At 33.6% G+C, this 21,984-nt stretch overlaps 1 protein-coding gene across 1 annotated transcript in view; it reads left to right on the top strand.

The window, feature by feature from the left end:
• Positions 1-21,984, top strand: part of LOC129753454 (neuropeptides capa receptor-like) — a 244,857-nt gene that overhangs the window by 184,363 nt on the left and 38,510 nt on the right. The window contains 2 exon segments of the mRNA XM_055749275.1: positions 6,573-6,863; positions 21,776-21,952. Of these exon segments, the coding sequence (XP_055605250.1) occupies positions 6,573-6,863; positions 21,776-21,952 (468 nt within the window).

Below are 21,984 nucleotides of genomic sequence, written 5' to 3'. Positions count from 1 at the left end.
ATAAAAGCACGATTGATCGGGGCACGATAAGCATTTTCTGCCACAGCATCTAGCAGCGAACTCAACTTGATCAAGTCAACTGAATTATGGAGCCACAGTTTGACCAGTTTGCATCTGACGATATAGCCTATTGTTTAAGTGACGGAGAGGTAATCAAAAGACTCGAGTTCGATCCCTGGTCGAGGTCGATTTTTTTTTGTTTACCATTTATAATCGATTATTTTAATTGTAGCATTTTCAGGTAGCAGCATCATCCACCAAACAAAGCACCAGAAATAAAATGTATGAGTGTGTGTGAATTGTTTGTATTCTACAAACAGACAGACATTTTTCTGGTAATGCTTTGTTTGATGGATCTACGACTCACCGTTTAGTGCAAAATGCATCGATCATAAATGGTAAATGAAAAAAAAAATCACTTCGACCAGGAATCGAACTCGGGTCCACTGCACAGTGGTGCAGAAAATCAATCTAGCTGTACGAAATTAATAGCGCCCAGGGATGAAGAGTTAGATATTGGATGTTTTTAGCGACATTGTTCAGTTTTACATGAAGCATATTCTAGTTTAAAAATTTTTGCCGAGGGGTTCACCGATAGCGAGATAAAAATGCTAACTTTTTTGTTTGTCAAATTAAGGCTTTAATGTCTTCGACAAAGTTGTTTATCTGATCAAAATACATAAGTTTGTTGAATACAACAAAGTCCTATCACATCACCCTCAGGAGTTACAGTCAAAGTAAAAAAAAGTCTCATGAAAAAATAGTTTTTTGAACCTGACACATTGTAGATTGGATAAAAAGGTTCGCTGTCTTTGAAACAAAGTTGTAACAAGCCACGATCTACAATTGTCTCATACATTATGATGGGTTTAAAAGCTGCTGAAGCTCTATAGAAAGCATTTAGTGTATTTTATTGGCAATTTTGGAAGGCTCCTCCATCGAAAAGTGCACATTTTCGCAACACCCACTTTTTTGTGATTATTTTTGATGATAAGCGGAACCAGTTCCATTTGAAATTAGCGGGGAAATCGGTGGAACTAGTAGAGATTTGAATGATTGAAGATGCACTTTTTATATAATAATTACCTATTTTACTTACAGAAAAAACGTTGAAAACATTTAATTTATTAATAGAGTGTTGCAGTTTTCATTTATATAGTTTGTTTTATTAAAAGACATTTAAATTCGAATTTTCAAATCATTGAAACTCCAAAAAAATCATGGAACTTATCTCTAGAATTCAGTTGACAGTTGAATCCGCTGCTAGATTAAACGGCAGAAAATACTCATCGTGACCCGATTAATGGTGCTTATACTGCCCCAGTGGGGTTTTTCATTATGCCCTTATTCAGTTTTTAGTAGTTTTTCAAATGTATTTTCAAACGATTTTATCTACTTGTTCAAATTTAAGCCCTTTAGCCCTTTTTAGTGTCTGATCACGAAACAATGAAGTAACTCATAAATTATAGCTGTTTTCTATGGTTAAACTAGCGTCCTTCGTAAGGTGGCCATTACGCCCTTATCTACCCTACATTTTAAACTTTTTTGTTGGATCTAGCTGTCATTTATGTCAATATGATTAAAATGTATTTGATGCTTTCTGTTAACACTCAAGAAAAATAAATGGGTGGGAAAATCATCCTATAGGATGATAGTAAAAATTAATAATAAATATAACGATAAATTTGCATTAAATAGCGAATTTTTAGAAATCATTTACTGAAATAAATAATAATACATTGATTTTTTTAAACAATGTTTTATCAAGCGTTTCAGAAAATCGTTAGCTGAGAACATCTCGAATAGTTCACACTTGTTTAAGTTCAAGGGGCCCCTTCAACCAAAAAATAAAAAAAAAACACCTCGTATTTTTATTTATTTTTTATCGAAACACGTCAGGTTTTAGGTTTTAAATTATACTCTTTTACATTATTATATGTATCTCAATGGAATTCGAATTTATTTCTTTGGATATATTTTTTTTGATTTTGGATTTTCATCAGAGATCAGCACCTAGCCCCTCAACGGCTTAATCCGGCCCTGGCTGAACTTTATTTATATTTAAAATAACGTAAGGCGTAGTCCCAGAGAGTTTGGATGTGATTTTTAGAAAAATGCGTTAAATATGTCTAAATATCAATGTACGCAAAGTTTTGTGATATTGTTCTAAGGATTAATTGCCCTAAATGAAATGTCATTTATGAGCATAACGCACAATTAATATAAGTGAAATAATTATTGATTTTCAAAGGGGACAAATCCCTGCTTAAGATATTTTGATATCACATTAGCATTAAAAATACTCTTCAGGAACGTTGTAACCTTAAAAGTAGTGTTTCAGAAATGATGTAAAGCTACAAATGAATCAATATGAATGACTGAAACAAGATTTCTCTTTTTTATTCCTTCAAACATCGATCATTAAAAATTGTAACCATTATTCTGATTTATTAAGAGTTAGCGAAATGATCGAATTTTTTAGGCAAAACGTCAATTTTTTTTTTGTTGTGAACTAGTACACAAGATTTATACACAAATATAAATTCAGACAACGATCCAGATCCAGATCAAGATTTTGATCCTGACCCTTGTCCTTATTCAACCCTGATTCTAATTCCAATTTTGATTCTAATCCTGATTCTGATCTTAATTAAGTTTTTAATCTTCATGAAGATGTCAAGAGAAGTTTAGCTTCAATGATCAAAAGAAATGTTTGAAGTCTTGAAGCGTTCACAGAATTCGTAAGAGTCAAATTTAATTTGTACAAATGAATAATTCCTCAAAAAATCAGCCAAGAGTCATCAGGAATCGTCAGGAGTTTTAAAAAAAATCGTTCTTTCGTGAAAAAAAGGAGTGCTTGCCCCGGGTGCTCGTTATGCCCTTATCTCCCCTACCATCTTTTTTTAACATTTTGAAGGACCTAAAGGCATGGTGGCCACACGAGGTAAGATGGGCATTTTAAATTTTGGCCAAATTAAGAATGTACATTCAAGTCTATCAATAACGCACATCCTAATTAAGAATTCCGTTGTACTTTGGTTACATACGGATTTTTTTTTTAAGAATATGTTTGGGATCGTAACTTCTTGTCATAAAAAACGAGCCACCGCAGCGACAAAACTCGGAGTGAATTTTCTATTGAGAACTCACTCTCAATCCACTGATCGTAGAATTGTGATGACCTCAATACAATTGTTTTCGAAGCAAGTAATAAAATCAGTTAGCTGCCACCTCCGCCAAGTCAACATTGGTTGTAATTATTTTACTCGTCGGTATTCGGTTCCACTTAGTTAAGTTGGGAATAAAGTGAAAGTTCCTCAAAATCGGCCATGTGTATATAAATTTTTTTAGTTAGCTTCGGTTAGATTTTTTTGTCAATAAAAAATTACCATTTTTCAAAGCTACATAATTCTGTTATTTTTCAACGGAAATTATAAAATAGCACATCAAAATGCATTGAAATTTTATCAGCTTTAAAAATAAAATAGTTGAAAAAAAATAAATGAAGGCCTTCAACATGAAAAGTTGTAAATAAACTTTAAATGGCGTCTAAAAGTACCGTGTGCACCACCGAATATTTTGCAAAAAATACCATTGCATAGCTCAATTTATGAAACAACTTTCATCTGAAGACACCAAAGTGGGCCATTAACACCTTGAAGAGTTATGAAAGAAATAATGACGATAAATCTCTTTTTTTGCATCGGAAACAAACAATGGTCGAACAACTGCAATCACATATGGAGATAGTGCGCACTTTTAACAACATGGAAACAAAAGAACTTATCAAAGCAGGTAAAAAACACTATTTTTTGTGCTTTGTAGACTGCCTCTACTCGCATAACAGTCCCATATGAATTTTCGTCATTTTAGGTCAACATAGGGATTCAAAATAAAACACTAAAAAAAGAGGTTTTGTTCTACAAATTTCGAAAAAAATATCAACTTGTGGCTGTCCTATATGAAATATACCCGAATAACAGTTCCATAAGGTAAATACCACGGATTTGGTTACTTTTCAATGCTTCTTTCGGCGAAATAGTCTTTGATTTATTACTTTGAATCATTTAAAAAAATTTAACTCACTTGATGGCGAATGATACACACGAGTTTTCGAAAGCAGATCTGACTTCCTTAGGAATGACTTCCTGAGCGAAAAACTATCGAATGCAATCAAAAATCGTAAAAAGATTCAACTTACAATGTGGAATTTACGATATTTTGTATGTTTCTTTTTCTGAAAATTGCATTTAGAAGTTTAAAAATGATCAAATTGAGGTCTTAGAAAGTAGCTTGCTAAGAAAAAAATATTCTGTATGGGACTGTTATGCGAGTAGATTTGAAAAAAGTTTCAAATATGGTCGATTAACAATCCCATAATGAATAAAAATGGTGCTCTCGACCTTACCAATAACCCAATTTCGAAAACTTCAGGTCTTACGAATTATTATGACAACCTAGAAACGGTTTTCGTTTATGACGAAAGTGGTGATCACAATTTAAGAATGTATTCCAAAACAGGAAAAGCTGATTTTCTCACTTGCTTGTTTTTGCATATGGGACTGTTATGAAAGTAGGGGCGGTAGAGTGTTGCAGCTAAACTGACTTCATGTTATATCCTAAAATATAATAACGTTTTCGTTTATACCCAGTTTTGCACCAGGTCACAACAAGTTTGGCAAATTTTGCTGTTTTTTATAGAAGTTTATGCGCTCAGTTTTGCATCCGTAATTCTTAGGATTTGATTTAAAATGGACGGTGGAACACTGAAGATTCGTTTGTGAGCGATCGAGGTAGCAAAACACTGACGACGAATTATGTTCGTTCTAGTATAGTAAACCTCAAAACTGGGCAAATGGAGAAAACGAATGCGGTAAAAGTATCATATTTTCAATGTCATATTACCTACAATGGGAATGATGCTTTTTACAGCCTGGGCTGGCCATACTGAGCTGTTCGATTATTTCTACATTTGTGCCACACTCTTTGTTTTTGATCAATGGGAAAGGATTTTGGTGTCCAGTGCTTAGCTCCCGATATAAAAACTATGTAAAGCACGTCTATGTTTCATTTTTTAATCACATTTTTGTGATCCCAAACACAGGGACTGAATCTTCTTCTATTGGTATTGATTATGCTTCACAATGATCTTTGATCGAAAAGTTAATAAGTTATATAGCATATGATTAGATTGTAAAAGCAACATTTCCATTATTTGTTATATCACATTAACAATACGATACTTAGAATTTTGGTTAAAATTTTAAGTCAGTTATGCTGCAAACACTCTACAAAGCACGAAAAAGTAGTGTTTCTTACCTGCTTTGGTAAGTCCTTTTGTTTCCATGTTGTTAGAAGTGCTTGTTATCTCCATATGTGAGTGCAGTTGTTCGACCATTGTTTGTTTTCGTCGCAAAAAAGAGATTTATCGTCATTATTTCTTTCATAACTCTTCAAGGAGTTGATGGCTCACTTTGGTGTCTTCAGATGAAAGTTGCATCATAAATTGAGCTATTCAATGGTATTTTTTGCAAAATATTCGATGGTGCAAACGGTACTTTTAGACGCCATTTAAAGTTTATTTACAACTGTTCATGTTGAAGGCCTTTATTTATTTTTTTTTTCAACTATTTTATTTTAAAAGCTGATAAAATTTCAATGCATTTTGATGTGCTATTTTATAATTTCCGTTGAAAAATAACAGAGTTATGTAGCTTTGAAAATGGTTATTTTTTATTGACAAAAAAATCTAACCGAAGCTAACTAAAAAAATAAAAATGTTAGAAATCTGAAAAAATACATGTGTTTTTAAGTCGCAAAAATGAACCAAATTTTTTTCAATTTTGGGGAAAATCTGGAGACCCCCGGTATTATTTTTTGCATTATAAGAATCTAGCAACGCATTCAAGACAAATCAGAAATATTGTCATGCAAGATAAAACCTAATGGACGTTAGAGTCTTAAAATTTTGTGATTAATTTCAATACATCAAATTGTTTATCATTTGCCAGAATGTTCTTGACTAAGCAGTAGCTACGTTGTTTAGCAATCGTACTTCAAAATAGTAAAACAAATTTTTCTCAAATATTGCAGTTAAGCCAGCGGCTTTGGCGTAGTGGTTAGAGTTCAAGTCATCTACGCTAAAGTTCATAAGATCAAATCCCGGTCATGGCATACATAGTACACTTTCTGTGGTCTGGTGGTTTGAGCATTTGTAAGATGCTAGCCATAATAACTTCGAAAAATGACGGCTTAGAGTTAAGGAAAGAAGATCTCTTCAAAGCAACATGAAGTTTCACTGAGATCCTATATGTGTGTGAACGTTTTTTTTTTAGTTATAATATTTAGGAACCCTTTTGTAACGGTTACCAAAATAGGCTAAGACAGTGTCTGTCTTTTGAATAAGTGAAGGAAGTATCAAAAGAAATGGGAAATATATTTATAAAGTTTTTGAGAAACTGAATAACTATATGTTTTAAGGTTTTGTCTATATTAACCTCGTTTCACCCAATTCCCCACACAGTTTTTTTATGGGAAATCAATTTAACGTTTCAATATACGTTTCTTTCCAGGTCTCCCGTACGAGATCAGCCTCTTTTGGCACCAGTACCCGTACAACCTCGGCCTGGCGTTCTGCAAAATGAGGGCCCTCATGTCCGAGGCGTCCACCTACGTGTCGGTGCTAACGATAGTGGCATTCTCGATGGAGCGCTTTCTGGCCATCTGCCATCCGCTGCACCTGTACACGATGTCCGGACTGCAGAGGCCTGTTCGAATCATCGCCGGTCTGTGGCTTGTCAGTCTGTTCAGTGCAGTGCCTTTTGCCGTCTTCACCGACATCGACTACCTCCTGTATCCACCAAGTGAGTCTTCACCAAATTTCCAGATTCAATCTGTTGTCGTCGTCGGTTGAAATTGATTGGTGTTTTTGGTTTTTTTTTATTTTGGTTAATTTGAAATCGCTCCAATCTCGCCACCATCCATGGTTTTAATCCGATTTCAGCCGACTGACAACTTCAAATCCGATTTCGGAAATGAAATTAAACGCTTACATTCAATAACATACTACTTAGAGGGAGCAAATGCTATTCCAGCTAGCACTGCTCCACACATCGTCGGACGTATTAAATCATTTAACATTCATTTTCCCCCAGGGGCTTTGAAATCACACATTAGATGCACATTAGGATGGTCCTTATTTTTAAACTTCCTTGAAAACTTGTTCCCAATACCTATTCATGATGCAACCAATGATAAACAGTAACGTACTCATTCGGATAGCTCTAAGGCAATCATCAAAAACATTCAAATTTCTCGTGGATTTTTCTATCGAAAAACAGATTTTTTTTTAAATTATAATTCAATCTGGCAACACTGTTCAACCAAAAGAAAATATCTGTTAACACAGGCGAGTTACAGTTACAAAGATTTAAGTTATGCTTTTACTATTTCTCATATTTTCATTATAAAAAATCAATTGAAAGGTAACTGTGAAATTAGAATCCCTGTTACTATGCAATGTTTTAAATTGTTTGTTTGCCATTATTTTGTTTTTGTTTTATGTTATTTTGAAACTTTTTATATTAAAACTAATGCTCTACAGTGCTGCCAGAAAATAAATGTAACTGTTTTCAGTAAATTTCGACCATCCATATAACACTAATTGAATTTTGGCGACTTACAATTTTTTTTCAGGTGCTCAAAAAAACTTCTGTTAATGAAATTTTTAATCTTACATCATAATCTTTTTAAAGACGCTCCCCGAAAGCATAAAAACCTCCTTTATGAGTTCTAGAATGTAGATCAACACTTCTTGCTCAAAATTACGATATCCCGCTTGTTTCACAACCTATCTGCAATAAATTTACTGTTTGGAAACCTTGTACAGTAAATAAATATGATTTTCAGACAATTTTCTTTTGTAATCTTTTGCTTTTACATTCTTCAAAGTTGTGTTTAAATTATCCAGGGAGACAGTACTATTCCCACCAAAAAGAAAAAAAAACTATTCTAACAAACCACAGTAAAAACAATTTCGCAGACAATAACTGAAGGTCGATAAAACATCAACTTTTAAACAGGGGAACATGCCCCACCTAAGCGAATCACTCATTTGCTATGCATTCCACTAACATTTCATGTAAAAATCGAGTGTACTCGTTGAAGAAAAGTGATTTCTACAAATGCTTATGATTTTTATTACTCGAATTCATCTAGTTCTATGAAATCTTGATTTTTTAAAAACCATATTCAAAGCCACAAAACAAAACTGTGTTGCAAATACTCGCCGCTGTATATTTAATACGCGCCTAGCAGCCGAGCCCATCCGAAAGCAGCCGAAGACCGAAAACACACTAACACTTACAGACACTTTGACTGAAAAAAAAATCCCAACAGACTTATCTATATATATAAAAATGAATGTTTGTCTGTCTGTTTGTTCCCTATAGACTCGGAAACTAGAGTGTCCATTTCCCGGCCATTTTCCCATTCCCGGGAATCGGGAAATCTGGTGGCCTGTTTCCCGGGAATTCCCGGGATCCCGGGAAATATTCAAAAACATGTAAAATATATGCACTACAATTGAAATATACATATCTTATCGAACCTTTCGTGCAAACAAGCCCATAATTTGTTCAAATTATTCTCTTCATAATGTTTTTTACCAAGAAATTAGAGAACGGTTGCTATGAACCGAGTGTATTTTAGGAATTATGTTCGTCAAGTTATGTCGTGAGACGGAATACTATGTAAATAAAAATAAAAAATAAAAAATAATGTTTTTTACCTCATTTTTTATCAAACAAATCAAACTGTTTTCAACAATGACAAATTAAAAATAGTCAAACGAACTATAAAATAATCTGAATAAGTTGAATGAAGAATTTATTTCTGGAGTTAGGGGTTAATAAACAAAAAAATTTTTATTTTTTCGATTATTCCAAGCTTTTTTCGTTTTTCTGAACACTTAATATATTTGCTCTTCATATAAAAAAAAACAATGTATTCTTCATTTTTAAGTTTTGAAATTCATCTGGCTTTCAAAGGCAGAAAGAAACAAGTGCATAAATGATACTTTCGAGAAAACACAATCTGCCTACCTGTTGCGCGATTTTTCATATATTTTTCTAAGTGTTGGGTTTTCGTTCAAGAAAAACGGTGTGGAAACACATTTGCTATTTTTAAACTTATCTACCTATTTGAATAAAAAAAATTGCACCAAATGGCTGCAAAATGTCTATTATTACAGGAATTGGCATACCCTCAATGAGTTTTGAATGAGTACATTTTCAAAACGAACATTGAGAATGGTTCCGGAGGCTATCAGGATTTTCCATAGAAATAATTTCATACAGGTCGGGAATTCCCGGGAATAAAACTATGATTCCCGGGAATCGGAAATTCCCGAATTTCTCAAATTCCCGGGAATTCCCGCCCGGGAAATCCCGGGACGGACACTCTATCGGAAACTACTGAACCGATCACCGTGAAACTTGGCATCTGAGGGTTTTTGGGGCCAGGGATGGTTTCTATAATAGTTACAAACTGCTCCGATTTAAGAGAGAGGGGGCTCCCATACAAAATTTGTAGTTTTTCGAAACAAATTAAAGTCATGACATCCATTTTCTCGAGATTTTTTTTCCTTTGGGCGGTTTGTTTTTCGTCTCCATGGTCGAGGCGTCGCGAGCCAACGTCTCGAGAGGATAGCAACCATGACATAGCATACTGATCAGTGGAAATATTTTGGCGCGTTTTTCTCAACCAAGCATATTTTCAATGCAAGGCGTGGCGATATGAAGCCTTGATGTGATTTTTTTCTACTTGATTCCTAGCTCATTTGTACAGGTTATGAATGACGCCTAGATGTGACCCAGATTGACATTTTGCCAATCGAATAGAACATATACCTACATTCCAAAATCTGAAATTGAAAAGTCATGGCATCCATTTTTACAGATTTTCTTTTCTTTGAGGGATTATTTTCAATGCAAGGGGTGGCGACTACGGGGTTATTTTGAATCATATTGATAACAGAAATATGAATAAGATGTTTTCTACAGAGGTAGATCGGAAACATTTTGTTGAACATGTAAAAATGTACTTAACTGAAGTTTCATTCATTGCCACTTAAATTTAAAGAAGATCAAATCCGATCCGAAACATGAACTAATCATGAGCCTTTTCTTTAAATAAGATAAGATAGGACTGACGTGTGCATAAGTGAAAGGTTTCGGTGCAATAAACTGATTTTTATTGACCAAAAGTAAGGGAATTTATTTTCCGAAAGAATTGTCATTCACGGAACACTAGAGCATGTTCAAAAGTTCAATTTTTCTCTGTTACAAAAAAATAAAAAAAAAAGTTTTCTTATAAAAATTGTTACTTCGGCCCAAACACACAACTGAAACGAATTTAGAAATGAAAATGGGAGCTTTTTATTTTAAATAATTCTGAAAAAAAAACATCGTACTTTTAGCTTAAAAACCAATTCAACATGAAAACATGAAAAGTGTTTTTGTGTTACATGGCTGCATAAAAGAGACTTTTGATCCGCTTTTTATTATACCCTTGAAGTCTTAAAAACAATATTCCCTCCAGTCAACTTACACGGTGGGCAAGGGCAAACTTCGAACTTTCAAGAAATGCATCTTTAAGATTATTCAATATGTAGGAAAGACCAGGGGGGTATTCCGAATGTTGAAACTGAAGCGGATATTCAAAATTCTTAAATGATTTTGTAAATGAAGGTCATTTGCTTTGAACAGCATTCGTTAAAAGTGGAGTAAGAAACATAAATTTATACTGTAGAAATACTGCAGATATATCAATGAAACTTGATAAAACAAACAAAGAGAAATACGTATTAAATCCATTTTAAAGCCATTTATCTGACGCATCTGAAAATAAGCTTTGCGTTCACACTTGCTCCAATATATGGGACAAATGTTAACTAAGAAATTGGTTTTTGTCAACGTTTTTGAATATTTGACTTTGAGAGAAAATAAAAACCGCTGAGAATTTATTTAGTGATGCAACTGATATTTTTTTTAAATATTTATATTTTTTGCTTTAATAAATTTATAAAAAAAAAGAACGTTTCACTGTATAAAAAGGATAATTTTCATACCATGTCAAATCAAGTAATGTGTCATGTCCACATGTTTAGCTTCCTTCGAAACATTTTTTTAACATAATTTTGGCACAATAAAAAATTTTGGCATATTCAAACTGTTTTGAAGGGCGAAGACTGTGAAAAAAGCTGTTTGCAAATGGTTATTAAAAATCCTTTTATATCGTTTTCTTTTCAAATTTCTATAGCTTATTGTTTCAACTCCAAGATATCCACCATCTTAAGCTAATCAGGAGCTGGCTGTGCTCATAATTCAGAATACAGGAATATACTCAAAAAACTGTCCCGATTCACGCTTTTGATCGGTTTTCAAAATTCTATCTCCATAAAGTACAATATGCAATAAATTCCAATATGCGAATCTTTTTCTATCAATTAGAAATTTATGTAAACTCGAGCTGGGTAGATCAGCCTACCTTCTTCAAGCAGTGAAAAACAAATATAGAGAACAAGTTTCAGTAAATAATATATACCATCTTTGAATCGCAATTCGGAACTCCAGCTGCAGCTCTCATTTCAAAGTTGTTGGTTTTGAACTATGATGAAGTTTGATTTAAAAAAATTCTTATAAAAATCTAAATTTGAATAAAGTTTTACAAATAACATTTATTTTTGGAGAGTGTAGCAAAGCACACCGGGACAGCTAGTCATAGTATAAAAAAAAAATTAAAAGAAGATTTTTTAAGCTAAATTAACGCTCGAAACATGGTTTCCAACTTTTTATTCCGATTTTCCGAGCCATTTTGAAAAATAAATGATATTTTCAAGAAATTATTGTTTCATATCAAGAATCAATACGATAAATTTATCCCCGAAATGCGCGTGTGTAGGTTAGACGCTGCTTATGCTTCCTGGTTTGTGTAACACTAGTTATTGCTTGTGAGAAATGAGTGCCATGGGAAAAAAAAGCATATTTTTTAATGTTTGTACGTACATGCACGTAAATATGATATCACAGTAGTATCGTCATGGTTGTGCGGTGCGCAATAAACGTGATGCAGTTGTGCAGCCTAGTGCTTGAATCAGCTTGATGCTTTGCTTAAATTATATTAAATCTCAATCAATTTTTTTTTTGAACGGCACAATCTAATGCTGAGTTTATTCAGTTACTAGCTGACCCGGTGTGCTTTGCTACACTCTCCAAAAATAAATGCAATTTGTAAAACTTTATTCAAATTTAGATTTTTATAAGAATTTTTTTAAATCAAACTTCATCATAGTTCAAAACCAACAACTTTGAAATGAGAGCTGCAGCTGGAGTTCCGAATTGCGATTCAAAGATGGTATATATTATTTACTGAAACTTGTTCTCTATATTTGTTTTTCACTGCTTGAAGAAGGTAGGCTGATCTACCCGGCTCGAGTTTACATAAATTTCTAATTGATAGAAAAAGATTCGCATATTGGAATTTATTGCATATTGTACTTTATGGAGATAGAATTTTGAAAACCGATCAAAAGCGTGAATCGGGACAGTTTTTTGAGTATATTCCTGTATTCTGAATTATGAGCACAGCCAGCTCCTGATTAGCTTAAGATGGTGGATATCTTGGAGTTGAAACAATAAGCTATAGAAATTTGAAAAGAAAACGATATAAAAGGATTTTTAATAACCATTTGCAAACAGCTTTTTTCACAGTCTTCGCCCTTCAAAACAGTTTGAATATGCCAAAATTTTTTATTGTGCCAAAATTATGTTAAAAAAATGTTTCGCAGGAAGCTAAACATGTGGACATGACACATTACTTGATTTGACATGGTATGAAAATTATCCTTTTTATACAGTGAAACGTTCTTTTTTTTTATAAATTTATTAAAGCAAAAAATATAAATATTTAAAAAAAAATATCAGTTGCATCACTAAATAAATTCTCAGCGGTTTTTATTTTCTCTCAAAGTCAAATATTCAAAAACGTTGACAAAAACCAATTTCTTAGTTAACATTTGTCCCATATATTGGAGCAAGTGTGAACGCAAAGCTTATTTTCAGATGCGTCAGATAAATGGCTTTAAAATGGATTTAATACGTATTTCTCTTTGTTTGTTTTATCAAGTTTCATTGATATATCTGCAGTATTTCTACAGTATAAATTTATGTTTCTTACTCCACTTTTAACGAATGCTGTTCAAAGCAAATGACCTTCATTTACAAAATCATTTAAGAATTTTGAATATCCGCTTCAGTTTCAACATTCGGAATACCCCCCTGGTCTTTCCTACATATTGAATAATCTTAAAGATGCATTTCTTGAAAGTTCGAAGTTTGCCCTTGCCCACCGTGTAAGTTGACTGGAGGGAATATTGTTTTTAAGACTTCAAGGGTATAATAAAAAGCGGATCAAAAGTCTCTTTTATGCAGCCATGTAACACAAAAACACTTTTCATGTTTTCATGTTGAATTGGTTTTTAAGCTAAAAGTACGATGTTTTTTTTCAGAATTATTTAAAATAAAAAGCTCCCATTTTCATTTCTAAATTCGTTTCAGTTGTGTGTTTGGGCCGAAGTAACAATTTTTATAAGAAAACTTTTTTTTTTATTTTTTTGTAACAGAGAAAAATTGAACTTTTGAACATGCTCTAGTGTTCCGTGAATGACAATTCTTTCGGAAAATGAATTCCCTTACTTTTGGTCAATAAAAATCAGTTTATTGCACCGAAACCTTTCACTTATGCACACGTCAGTCCTATCTTATCTTATTTAAAGAAAAGGCTCATGATTAGTTCATGTTTCGGATCGGATTTGATCTTCTTTAAATTTAAGTGGCAATGAATGAAACTTCAGTTAAGTACATTTTTACATGTTCAACAAAATGTTTACGATCTACCTCTGTAGAAAACATCTTATTCATATTTCTGTTATCAATATGATTCAAAATAACCCCGTAGTCGCCACCCCTTGCATTGAAAATAATCCCTCAAAGAAAAGAAAATCTGTAAAAATGGATGCCATGACTTTTCTATTTCAGATTTTGGAATGTAGGTATATGTTCTATTCGATTGGCAAAATGTCAATCTGGGTCACATCTAGGCGTCATTCATAACCTGTACAAATGAGCTAGGAATCAAGTAGAAAAAAATCACATCAAGGCTTCATATCGCCACGCCTTGCATTGAAAATATGCTTGGTTGAGAAAAACGCGCCAAAATATTTCCACTGATCAGTATGCTATGTCATGGTTGCTATCCTCTCGAGACGTTGGCTCGCGACGCCTCGACCATGGAGACGAAAAACAAACCGCCCAAAGGAAAAAAAATCTCGAGAAAATGGATGTCATGACTTTAATTTGTTTCGAAAAACTACAAATTTTGTATGGGAGCCCCCTCTCTCTTAAATCGGAGCAGTTTGTAACTATTATAGAAACCATCCCTGGCCCCAAAAACCCTCAGATGCCAAGTTTCACGGTGATCGGTTCAGTAGTTTCCGATAGAGTGTCCGTCCCGGGATTTCCCGGGCGGGAATTCCCGGGAATTTGAGAAATTCGGGAATTTCCGATTCCCGGGAATCATAGTTTTATTCCCGGGAATTCCCGACCTGTATGAAATTATTTCTATGGAAAATCCTGATAGCCTCCGGAACCATTCTCAATGTTCGTTTTGAAAATGTACTCATTCAAAACTCATTGAGGGTATGCCAATTCCTGTAATAATAGACATTTTGCAGCCATTTGGTGCAATTTTTTTTATTCAAATAGGTAGATAAGTTTAAAAATAGCAAATGTGTTTCCACACCGTTTTTCTTGAACGAAAACCCAACACTTAGAAAAATATATGAAAAATCGCGCAACAGGTAGGCAGATTGTGTTTTCTCGAAAGTATCATTTATGCACTTGTTTCTTTCTGCCTTTGAAAGCCAGATGAATTTCAAAACTTAAAAATGAAGAATACATTGTTTTTTTTTATATGAAGAGCAAATATATTAAGTGTTCAGAAAAACGAAAAAAGCTTGGAATAATCGAAAAAATAAATTTTTTTTTGTTTATTTACCCCTAACTCCAGAAATAAATTCTTCATTCAACTTATTAAGATTATTTTATAGTTCGTTTGACTATTTTTAATTTGTCATTGTTGAAAACAGTTTGATTTGTTTGATAAAAAATGAGGTAAAAAACATTATTTTTTATTTTTTATTTTTATTTACATAGTATTCCGTCTCACGACATAACTTGACGAACATAATTCCTAAAATACACTCGGTTCATAGCAACCGTTCTCTAATTTCTTGGTAAAAAACATTATGAAGAGAATAATTTGAACAAATTATGGGCTTGTTTGCACGAAAGGTTCGATAAGATATGTATATTTCAATTGTAGTGCATATATTTTACATGTTTTTGAATATTTCCCGGGATCCCGGGAATTCCCGGGAAACAGGCCACCAGATTTCCCGATTCCCGGGAATGGGAAAATGGCCGGGAAATGGACACTCTAATGGTAATAACATGCTGATTATTGAATGTTTAACGTTCTAGCAGATTCCGACTTCGAGAATACCCTTCTTGAAAGTCCGTCAGCTGGATCAATGCAACGCGCTGCCATCTCCCCGGCAGAAAGTTCCGATAAGAGGCGACGCATGGCCCAGTCCTTCGATTTTAAAGCTACCCTCAAACGTCAAGATGGGGACATCGATGAAGGTTACTTCGATGAGCTTAAATGCTTACTCATCAAACTGCAACAGGAGGTTCCAGACGATAGCCACCAATCACGTTTTTTCGGTTGCGGCTTCATGTCGGGAGTCGCCTGGTTCCATGCTGCTGACGCAGAAAGCCTAACTTGGCTGAAAAATGCACAGAACTCCTTGAAGACCAGTGGAAGATTCTCTGATCTTTGTGTTTTGCCATTTAGGGGAAAGGTTTCCTAAATGGGCCTATCGGGTTAAATGACCCTACGGCCGTTTGACGAAATGGGTAACAAGACAACATATCTAATCATTGCATTTTGAGGGTGATACGCTTTGAACATAAAGCAAGAAAGAATTTTATGAATAAACCAACTCAAAAAAATTTAAAAATTCAAACAAGGTTTTGATACCTTTTGATGTAATATATTGACTTTTAAAAATTAAACGTAAAGAAGCTCAAAACAGAAAATTGGGTGGTTTTTGTTTCTTATTCAAATGAACTTTAGAAATTAAACTTATTTCAGCTTTTGTGGTGGTTTAATAATGATTATATAGTGGAATGAGAAAGTGTTTTTGTATTCCCCCATCATGTTTGTAAAATGCCACTACCCTTAAATAACAGGTTAAATAAAATAAATATATGATTTTTATCATTAAAACTTCGAATTCAAGCTCTAATTAACACCTCTAGAGAGAATTGAAAATCTCAAAACAGATTTGATAAAGTTTTTCTTATGGATGAATTGCCTCCATAATACGGCAACCCTAACTTCTGTTTTATTCTTTAAATAATAGAAGAAACTGATTTTCATAAAACTTCAGCTTTGTCCTATGAAAGTTATCAGTTTCTAGCATTTCCAATGAAAATATACGAAAATATTGTCAAAATAACAGAAATTTTGCCTAAAACATGAATAGGCGCATTTAGCCCGCACGGTTTGAGGTTCGGCAATTTTGACAACAGTTATAATAAAATAGATTTCTCAAAACTGAAGGAGATTTCAACATGAAAACTATTCCAATGTATAGAAAACAGATGCCTGCTTATGTGTATATAGTTTTTGAACACATATTCGATGCAATATTTGAGAAAATCAGTATTCTTCTTAATAGGCGCATATAGCCCGCTCCTCCCCTACTCCCATGCCGCCGCCACGTAAAGGCATGATGGCGGTGTCCAACGATCTTAATCTCAGTGGTCATCACGCAGCTGAGATACTGCTTAAAAACATATGGAAGCTTAACAGGGCTTCCTTGAACACAAAATATTGGAGAGTGAATAAAATTATACCCCTTCCCAATGGGAAATACAAAATATTGCTATCCATTGACGAGGAGTCAGCAAAAATTTTGGAAAAGTCTAACAATAAAATATTCTACTCTTTTGGGAGAGTTTACATTAAACTATTTTTAAAGCAAATTGAAAATAAATAAATAAACCAAAAGTTCAAGTATTTCATGCAAAACAGGTTTCAACACATATTTCAAATAAATACTATATATTAAAATAAAAGAAAACTGTTTCATTTTATTTTCGTAAAGTCTTAGCTTGGTGAACTTTAAAAAGAATCAAAATCATAAAAAGCGGTAATAAGGTAGTTATAACTTGTTTAAAAGTAAATAAAAATTATAATTATAATCATAAAACTCAATAAGTAAAATAAATCAATAAATAAATAGAAATAATAAAACATTAAATAAGAATTAAATATAAAAAGAAAAATTAAAAAAAATTAAAAAATTATTAAAATTGAAAAGGATAAAACTAAATCATACATTTGAAAAATGCTTCACTATCTTATGTGGAATTTATTTTTTTTTTTACCAGAGCAGGAAAAGAAATAGAAACAAAACTGTGTGTTTTTTATGTACACTTTTTACCATTTGTGACAATGAGCTTCATGCTCTTAAATCCTTTATGTTGATAAGCTTCATGCTATGTTACATTACAACTCAAAGTGGAAAAGTGCTCAAAATCTCTATGTAGATAGGCTTTATGCCACCTTTATGGTTTTGAATTAATTTCCATACCTTAGTGTAGGTGCAGATTTTTAAGGTAAATGATGAAATTTCCGTAAAAAAAGGCCAGGTACAATTTTCCCGTTTGTTTGGATAACGTGCCGCTATAGAGCCTACCCTTTTTCTGATACCTGATACCTGAAGAATCAGCTCGTAAATGAGATTCACTGTCAAATTAATGTCCGCGAAATTCAGTATTTCTAAGTTGCCGAAACTGTTGTGTTTAATTTTCTAAAATAATGTTTAACGATAAAATTTATAACCTAGTACTGCTTCTGAATGTAACACATTTGCGGAAGTGATAAAACGAGATATCTCCGCATTTGTAAAAATGATCTTTTTATTTTTTTGGTTTCGATTATAGTCGTTTTACCATCTTTATGGTATTCGCGACTTTATCAACGTTGCAGTTGGCGGATCGTTATTGAAAAACTTATCCGGTAAAACTGCGTTCGATGTTTACTCTTGTGCTCAAACTCGCGGACAGTTTAAATGATCAAAATTACTATTTTGTTGAATAAATTAAATCACAAGTATATAGCAGAAGTTGAGTTTATTTTGCAAGTTTTGTTCAATTTAAAAAAAAACTGGATTTCATTTATCGAAATTCTTCTATAGGACTTTTATAAGCGAATTAATTTTTACCATAAATATTAGCTGATAAAGAAACATTCAATCTTCCTGAAAAATATTTCACTGAGAATTCTTTTATCGGGGGAATTCATTAACTTTTACTTAAATCTTAAATTTGGATTTAGTTTAAAAGAATCAGATTTGAATCATACAAATATATAATCTTTTACTGATTATGTTACTGGAATTTCTTATATTTCAACGTCCTAAATTGAACTTAGAAATCTGTTCACTAATTTATTAAACTTTACTCCGTTATAATTTATATTCGACTAGCTGACCTGGTGTGCGTTGCTACACTTTCCAAAGAGAAATGATATTTTCAGATATTATTCAAATTTTTATTGTTTTGTTGGCATAATTATAACATCATTCATAAGCAATCGCTAAAAATGAGAGCTGCAGCTGTAGTTTCGAATTGCAACACAATGATAACTTAAAATTATATTCTGAATCTTGATCTATAAATTTGTGTTAAAGATCTGATAATTTTAATCCGCTCTAAAAAAGGAGGGTCTCAAATTAATTGTATGCAATGAATCTAACTTATAAAATATGGTTGATTTCGCTTGATATGTTGTAGATTTATGCAAAAAAAACTGATAAGAGAGCCCTCCTGTCCTTCTTTTCACCCCCGGCTGAATAGAGGTCGTGATCTTTAATAATCATACTCATTTTTTATCGTTCCCAAAAATCCTCTTATATCAAATAAAGTTCCATTGGTTGATAAGTTTTTAAGCTTTACAACAAATTTTATATGGAGCCCCCTCCTTTTTTCTCCTCCCTACACTTTAAAGCATAAGGGTCTACAATAATCATAGAAATATATCTCGTAACCAAACACCATTCCAAGCCATATTTGTTTCCATTTGTTGGCTTCATCAGCATAAATTGAGAACTTATGCTAACAAAATTGTATTGGGCTCATCTCCCTCCTCCTATGTACCTACTCACAGAAAGAAGGATGGGGTGTCAGATAATCATAGAATCATACCAAAATGATTTTCCATGTTAATTTTTGTCCTTTTCTCGGATTTTGTAAAAAAAAAGTTAAATTGAAGCTTTCCTCTTACCTTCCTATATTTTCAATTCTATCATCCTTCTGCAAGAAAGGAATTGTTTCACATAGAAAAAATTCTCGTATTGATATACCATCCCATACCAAACTTGTTTTATTTGCGTAGTAAATTCTTGAGTTATGCATAAACTTGAAAGGAAGTACCATCCCTTCTTCCGTTCTCCCCATTGAATGGAGGGGAAAGTTTAATATTCATGAAGTATTTTTCGTACTCATATACTCTTTGATGCCAAATTTATCTTTCCGCTGAAAAACAGTGGGGCTTCAATTTATAATGGAAACATTTTTCGTATCTAAATACCTTCACATGTCAAAAATGGTTCAATTGGCTCAATCAGCTGTCCAGTTATGCTGAAAATTGTGAAGGAGAACTCTCCTCCCCTTTCCATCCACCTCTTTGAAGGAGTGAGGGATACCAAATATTCATAAAAGCATTTCTCGTACCAAATATCGTTCCATGCCAAATTTGGTTCCATTTGCTGTTGTAGTTCTTGAATTATGCAGTAAAAATTGTATGAAACTCCTCCCTCCCTTCTTCCCTCTCCCCGCTGGAAGACGGAAGGGGTTTCAAACAATCATTAGAACATGTGACGTTCCCAAATACCCACCCATGCCAAATTTGGTTCCATTTGCTTAATTAGTTTCTGAGCTATGTAAAAAATTATAAAAGAGGCCCCTCCCCCTTTACATCTCCCTACAGAAAAGAGGGAGGGGTCTCAAATAATTATAGAAATAGTTTTTGTATCCAAATACCCCCCCCCCCCCCCATGCCAAATTTGGTTCTATTTGCTTTATTAGTTTTTGAGTTGTGTAAAAAAATATAAAAGAGGCCCCCTCCCCCTTTTTACTGGAAATAGGGAGAGGTCTCAAATAATCATTGAAATATTTTACGTATCCAAATACCTTCCCATGCCAAATTTGGTTCCAATATCTTGATTAGCTTTTGAGATATATGAAAAATTGTAAGGTAGCCCCCTTACCCCCTTCCAATCAGCCCACTGAGAGGAGGGGCCCATGCCCATGCCCATGCCATGCCAAATTGGATACCATTGGCTTGATTAGTTTTCGAGTTATGCAAAGAATTGTCTTTTGTTTGGGAGGCCCCTCCCCCCCTTCATGAGAGATGGAGGGGTCTCAAACCATAATAGGTACCTTCCCCTGCCTTCAATACCCCCACCTGCCAAGTTTCACGAATCGGTTCAGTAGTTTCCGAGTCTATAGGGAACAGACAGACAGACAGACAGACAGACAGAAATTCATTTTTATATATATATATATAGATTTCTGTTTTGCAGTACCTTGTATTTTTCACGGTCAATGCGGTTATGAATATTTGATGTGATGGATCTGAAACGGAATTAAATTCAATCGGATCCGAAATTTAAATTATGGTTTTTAAATTTTAACACATTAAGAGCGCGATTTTCGTGATGATGGCCCAGATTTCTTCACTTTATTAGCAAAAATACCAAAAAAACTGAAATCGAGTAAAATTTTTTTATATATTTGGGATCAACAACGAGAGTTTTCAGATAATTTTTGTCAAAATAAACGATTTTCCCACCCCGGATACTTGCGAAACAAATTCGGCAACCTTACTTGAAATAATTGATAAACTCTATTATTTTATTGATACTACAGGAGAGTGGAAAATTTTGAAAATTCAAAAGATCATCAATGAGTTTTTCCAGAAATTCCTGCACCTGCGGGTATCTTGTAACGGTTTTTTAACGCTTGGGGGGGACTACCCCGATTTTTGAGGTAGAGTTAATTGAAAATGAACAAGAACTGTAAAAGCATTTTTTCAGAAATCATTCAGCACAGATAAATCATCTTTCTATTCTTTAAAATTTATTTAAGTATATTTTGATGTGATCTTCCAGTCTATTTTTATGGGTTAAGTGTATTTTCGGTCTTTGACTGTTTCAGGGTGTTTTTGCCTGTTATGTTAAGTTTTGAATATACACTTGCACTTATTTACAACACAGTTGAGTATTTGCTATTTTTATAGTTTTCCAGAAAGAGTTATGATTTTTTAATTGAAATTTTTACCTTTTCTCTAAGATTTATCGAATTCAAGGAGTCGCCTTAGAGAAGTTCCATTAAATTAAAAAAAAATTATATCTACAGTTTGTTATTCTGATAAGTGGATCTATATCAGGAGCTGGGAGCAGCATTAGCTTTGGAAAACCTCCATATAATCAAGGGCCACCCTAACACATACTGTGGAAGTTCATCACTGTCTCTATTTTCTAACTCTCTCTTTCTCTCTCTCCCTTTTCCCCGATTTCCCACAGCCGAGGAGAAAATCCTGGACTCGGCGTTCTGTGCGATGCTCAGCAATCCGGAAGGTTTTCCCTTGTGGGAGCTGTCCACTTGTCTGTTCTTCGCGGTGCCAATGGTCGTCATGGTGGTTCTCTACGGGCGGATGGGCATGCAGATCCGATCCCGGACGCAGCGGACGGCGGAACTGGGTAAGGTTTTCGGGGAAAGCAAGCAATAATGG

The sequence above is a fragment of the Uranotaenia lowii genome, chromosome 3, assembly GCF_029784155.1.
Source record: "Uranotaenia lowii strain MFRU-FL chromosome 3, ASM2978415v1, whole genome shotgun sequence".
NCBI classification, from domain to species: domain Eukaryota; kingdom Metazoa; phylum Arthropoda; class Insecta; order Diptera; family Culicidae; genus Uranotaenia; species Uranotaenia lowii.
This window is presented reverse-complemented; position numbering and strand designations above follow the sequence as displayed.